A 6,323-nucleotide genomic window follows, 5' to 3' on the forward strand; every position below is an offset into this window, starting at 1 on the left:
CCCTAATTTGGGTCAGGTGTCCTTTATCCCACTCATACCAATTTTTTTCCTCCTTTCCTTTATTTTTTTTTTGTTTTGTTTTAATCAGCCTTGAGGCACTTATAGGGCCAGCTACTTTTGATATTACTGTATCAGGAAAAAGCAAGTAATTTTGCTAAAATAGTTATTCACTGCATATTACAGAGTGGGCACTGTAGACAAGTTAAATATATGATATTTTATGGAACCATGTGGTAAATCTTAATGATTCATCTGTCCAGCAGAGAGCTGCACAGCGACTTTACCTCTTCGCAATGTTGATAAGAACCAAACCAAAACCATTCCAAACTCCAGTTTCAGTATCACCTCTCACTTCCAGGAAATTTACAGTGAAAAGCCCACTAAATTTGGAATCAGGAAGCTCAAGACAGAGCAGAGTTAAGAACTCAATAGCCTAAGGAAGGTCATATCTGTCCACTTTTCTCATTATGATCCGCTGGTTTATCTGAGAGCAGTGTAATAATTCCTTGACAGAAAGGCTCCTGTCTTCATCCCAGGGCCCCTAACGTAGGGCAGAGCTCCCTAATGTTGTCCTTGCTCAGTATTCATTAATGATACCTCGAAGGCGATTAACTGCCTCTGAAAACGCACTAGATGGTCAGCTACAGCTCGGTTCCAACTCATCAGTTCACAACAACAACAATGCCATCTGTTATCTTCAGAAAGTTAAATCACATCTACTTTAGGTAGCCTAGTGGGTAGGGAGCTATGCTTCCAAAACAAAGGCATTTAGTTTAAATCCACCAGATGCTGTGAGAGGGAAAGGCAGACAATCTTCTCTCATGAGATTTGCTGACCAACCAAACATGTAGCGGGGTGGGCAGCAACAGTGAATATTGGTCTTTTTCTAACTGGTAAATGTCTTTCATCTGCTCTTTTCTGCAGAATGCCTGTCTGTCAGATACTATTATAGATATTTAAAAATTGAGACAGACTAGGAAGAAGGATTGGCCATCCACTTCCAAAATCACAGGCCTTCGAAAACCCTATGTACAATAGAGCACACTTAAGACTATCATTTGGACTAACAAACATGTCACTTGAAACTGAGATCTTAGAAATGGAAAGAGAAACAGCTGTAAGGAGACACTAGTGATTGGAACATGGAACGTGAGAAGCATACATGTAGGAAAATTGGACATTGTTAAGAAAGAAATGGAATGCATAAAAATTGACATACTAGGTATTGGCAAAATGAGATGGCTTGGCATGGGACATTTTGAATCTGATGATCATATGATTTACTATGCCGGGGATGAAAAGGTGAGGAAAAAATGGAGTTAGTTTCATAATTAAAAATGTCATTTCTAGACCCATCCTGAAATACAATGTGGTGAGCCACAGGATAATATCCACATGCATACAAGGAATTCCAGTGAATACCACTGTCATTCAAATATATGTACCAACAACTAAAGCCAGAGGAGGAAATAGTAGATTTCTACCAACTTTTGCAGTCAGAAATTGATCAAACATGCAATCAAAATGTATTAATAACAATGAGCAACTGAAACGCAAAAGCTGGGAACAAGGAAGAAGGATCAGTAGCTGGAAAATACAGGCTCAGTAAGAGAAATGAGGCTGGAGATAGAATGATAGAGTTCTGCACATTCAATAATTTATTCACTGCAAATACTTTTTATAAGAAATATAAACACTATACACATAGATCTCACCTGATGGTACACATAGGAATCAAATCAATTACATTTGTGGAAAGACTCACTGGAGAAGCTCAATTATCAGCAGTGAAAACCAGGCCTGGTGCTGATTGTGGGACAGACCACTAACTACTCATATGCAAGTTCAAGCTGAAGTTGAGGAAAATTAAATCAAGTCCATGGGAACCAAGATTTTACTTTAAGTTTGTCCCACTCGAAATTCAAAAGCATTTCAGGAACAGGTTTGAGGCCTTGAACACCAATGAGGGTAGACCAAATGAGCTCAAGAAAATCGTCCATGAAGAATGCAAAAGATCATTACAAAGGCTGAAGAAGAAGAAAAGACCAAGGTGGATGTCAGATGAGACTCTGAGTATTGCATTAGAGCGCTGAGAAGCCAAAGCTAAAGGAAGAAATCAAAGAGCTGACAAAAAATTTCAAAAGGCAGTTCGGGACGACAAAGCAAGATACTATAATGAAATGTGCAGAGAGAGCTGGAGTCAAAAAATCAAAAGGGCCGAACTCACTCAGCGTTTCTTAAGCTGAAGGAGTTGAGAAACAAATTCAAGCCACGGGTAGCAGTACTTAAAGATAGTTTGAGTAGAATGTTAAATGATCCAGGAAGTATCAAAAGAAGACAGAAAGAGTACACAGAGTCACGTATCAGAAGGCATTGGCTGACAGAGAGGAATTTCACAAAATAACATATGAGCAAGAGCCTATGGTGATGAAGGAGTAAGTTCAAGCTGCTCTCAAGGAATTGGCAAAAAATAAGGCAGAATTGATTTATTACAACAAACAGACGCTGCCCTGGATGTGCTCACTAAGTTGTACCAGGAAATCTGGAGGACAGTGAGCTGGCCAACTGACTGGAAGAGATCAATATTTGTTCCCATTCAAAAGAACGGTGACCCAACAGAGTGTGGAAATTATTGAACAATATCGTTGATATCACATGCAAGCAAGATTCTACTAAAAATTATCCAAAAATGTCTGGAACAATATGTCAACAGAGAACTGCCAGATGTGCAGGCTGGATTTAGAAGAGGTCATGGTACTAGGGATATTATAGCTAATGTTAGATAGATCTTGGCAGAAAGCAGAGAATACCAGAAGAATGTCTATCTGTGCTTCATTGACTATGCAAAGGCTTTTGACTGTGTGGATCACAACAAGCTATGGCTGACTCTGAGAAGAATGGGAATCCCAAACATTTGATTGTGCTAATGCGAAACCTATACTTGGACCAAGAAGCAGTCGTCAGAACAGAGCAGGGAGACACTGGATGGTTCAAAGTCAAGAAGGGGGTCCGGCAGGGATGTATTTTGTCTCCATACCTTTTCAATCTGTATGCAGAACAGAACATCCAAGACGCTGGGCTGTACGAGGAGGAATGTGGCATCAGGACTGGTGGAAGAATCATCAACAATCTGCATTATGCAGGTCACACAACCCTGCTTGCTGAAACTGAGGAGGACCTGAAACGCTTGCTGCAGGAAGTCAAGGACTGCAGTCTTCAATATGGACCGAAGTTCAACATCAAGAAAACAAAGATTCTGACCACTGGGGCAATTGGCAGCATCAGTATGGATGGTGAAGAGATTGAGATAGTTAACAGTTTTCGTTTACTTGGTTCCACTGTCAACACTCTTGGTAACAGCAGCCAGGAAATCAGGAGATGCATTGTATTGGGAAAATCAGCAGTGAGGGACCTCTCAAGAGTACTGAAAAGCAAAGACATCAGGCTGGAGACTAAGGTGCGCCTGATCCAGGTTATAGTCTTTGCAATTACGGGCTACACATCGGAGAGTTGGACAGTGAATAGGGATGATAGAAAGAGCCTTTGAGCCGTGGTACTGGAGAAGAGTGTTGAATATACCATGGACTGCTAGAAGAACAAACAGTTTTGTCTTGGAGAGGGTGAAGAATGCTCCTTGGAGTCAAGGATTCTGAAGCTTCGTCTGACATCATTTGGGCATGCTGCAAGGAGGGACTGGCCCTTAGAGAGGGACGGCACAGGAGAGGAAGACCTTCGATGAGATGGAGTGATTCTGTGATTGGAGTGGTGGGAATGAGTGTATTTGAGACAGCGAGAGTGGCACAGGATAGAATGGTGTTTAGGGCTCTTGTACATAGGGTTGCTATGAGTCACAAGAGACTTGATGGCACATAACAACAACAACATGCTGTTTTGTGTCGTCAATGGCAACTCGTAGTGACCCTATGTACAACAGCTCTGAACAACAGTCTCACTGACTCTGACACATCTAATCCCATTGCCCCAGTTATCATATCAATCCATCTCATCCAAGGTCTTTCTCTCCTGTGCTCTCCCTCCATATCATCTCATGAAATTTACAGCCTCTGGAGACCTGCTGGAGAGTGAGCTAGGAATTGATTCCTGATCAACAGCAATGAGTTCAATTGTATACTCTAAGAGGGGATGAACGAGCAGAACACTTTTGAAAATATTTTCATCCACGTTAACATTCAAATAAAAATCTGAAAGTTCAAAGGGGGCAACTTTAGTCTTCTGGAAAAGTTGGTTATTAAAACAGCTTGTTTCCTCAGAGTCCCTAGAAGTTGGTTTCCGAACCGTCACACATTGCTGAACTCTATTATTATTATTATTATTATTTATTATTATTATTATCATCATCATCATTATTATAATGAAAGTTTACAAAGACTTTAGATTTCCATTTATTCATTGTTGCACTTTTTCCCTGTCCACCCCTTCCTCCCCGCTTTGCTGTACTCTTGAGCCGATGGGGTGACAGTCACACATCGCTGTACTCTGAGCTGATGGGGTGAGACATGGCCTACCCTGCCTTCTGGAGACCTGTGGGCCAAATAATCCCTGTAGTTCCAGACTGAACTCTATTCAGGACAGCAGTGCTTCAGGTAATGAAAACGTCACAGGGTTAACAGACAACTTTGAAGGGATCCACAGAGTTTGCAATCAATATTCAGGCTTATGAGAGACTATAAAATCATTCAGCTGACTTTTAAATATGCACCGCTCTCACTACCTATGAATCTGCTTTCTCTTGGGAGTGCCAACCTTGAGGCTGAAGGCAGAGAGGCAAGAGATGCCCTTACAACGTGAAAGGCTGAATGACAATCTGGTGACACAATGACATCAAGCATCAGAGAAGCTGTAACCCTAAATATGTATTCAATCATATAAAGTCAAGGCCTTCATAAAAGGCACTGTTCCAGTTGTTAAGTAGCTGTGGCTCTGTTATGTACCATGCAGGTTGTAGACCTAACGTGTGTCATGACCAGTACTTTTTACTCTCATTTCTCAAGTTTAAAGTGGAGTGTGTGTGTGTGTGTGTGTGTGTGTGTGTGTGTGTGTCTGCGCATTGTGAAAAGTATCCTGCTTAACATTTTTCTGCACAATACTTTCCGAAGACACCAACCAACCATTCAATTTAATTGGGACTTTTGAACTGAGTCGAGAGCGCACGCGGTCCCCAGCGTTGAAAGCTTGCTCTCAAACCCTCAAAGTCTCATCCCCACTCAAGGCCCCAGCTACAGGGGCCAAACGTGCACCACACAGCACCTGAGCCCAGAGCACTGAATGAGAGAAAGCGGAATCGAGCTCAACTTCTCGTTTCCTGTCGCTGCTGAGAGAGGCTGAACTCGCTTCTTCTCACATGGTTTCAGAAGAGCTGTAAACACAACCATCTCTCTTGCCAGCTGGCCACATCTTAGTGGGGACTTGGAGGGCAGCCGCTGCGTCCTGCTCCCTTTTCCTCCCTTCTGACCCGTGTCATTCCTGTACAGATAACGGTCCCGGAACGCCCTCCACTTCCTACAGTCCTCATTTATATCGTGGTTCCTCTTTCGTGAAAACATGGAGACAACATTCAAAGCAATATAATAGAACGAAAATAAAATCAGCCCAACATCTCGCTCCGTCCTTTACCATCGTTATCATAAAAGGATTGGACTAAATGCCCTTTGTTGCCAACCAGACACACCTTATTAGAAAAAACAAACAAAAAGTAGGTAAAATGCAACCTTAGGGCAACTTATTGTCCTGGCCACACAGAAAACCTCGTACCATCTCCGGACGCGGAGCTTCAACATTCAGCTAAAGCGCTAAACCATTTCAAAGGAGTGGATCCCTAAGCAGTGAGCTGGGAGGCTGAGACCCCGGAGCGCACCTAGATGTTTGCATTTACACAAAGAAATTAGCCGGATGATTAATGGGAGATGCGGGCTGGAGGCGGAGACGCTGGTGGGGACCAGGCGCCCTGGTGGGTCTCCTTACCTGGGACATCTGGGGCCTCAGGTTGATCTCCTTCAGGTTGATGGAGTGCGCCCTGAGGTTGTTGAGCAGCTGGCAGAGCAGGACTCCATCGCGGAGGGTCTGTGCCAGGTCAAACACCTGCGCCGAATCCCAAGTGACCCGGTGGTTGGCCGGCAGCACCTTGCAGTGGATGAGCCACTGCGCGCACTGCTTCCAGGGCTCCATGTCCGACGGCTCCCGGAGGCGGCCGGGCCAGGGCGAGCGGCAGAGGTGTCGCCGCGAGTCCTCCGCTCCAGCCGCCGCGGGCCCCTGCGCGGCGAGGGATCGAGGGAGCTGGCGCCGCGGCGCGTGACTCGGCGCAC

The 6,323-nt window shown here is 44.0% G+C and overlaps 1 protein-coding gene across 1 annotated transcript in view; it reads right to left on the reverse strand.

Moving 5' to 3' along the window:
* VAV3 (vav 3 guanine nucleotide exchange factor) overlaps window positions 1-6,186 on the reverse strand; it is a 561,290-nt gene extending 555,104 nt beyond the window's left edge. Inside the window, exon 1 of the mRNA XM_006882495.1 lies at window positions 5,983-6,186. Within this exon, the coding sequence (XP_006882557.1) occupies window positions 5,983-6,186 (204 nt within the window). The remainder of the gene's footprint in view (window positions 1-5,982) is intronic.
* Window positions 6,187-6,323: the final 137 nt, after the last annotated feature.

Source organism: Elephantulus edwardii, unplaced genomic scaffold (genome assembly GCF_000299155.1).
Source record: "Elephantulus edwardii isolate Elephantulus edwardi_28Jun2011 unplaced genomic scaffold, EleEdw1.0 scaffold00020, whole genome shotgun sequence".
NCBI lineage: Eukaryota > Metazoa > Chordata > Mammalia > Macroscelidea > Macroscelididae > Elephantulus > Elephantulus edwardii.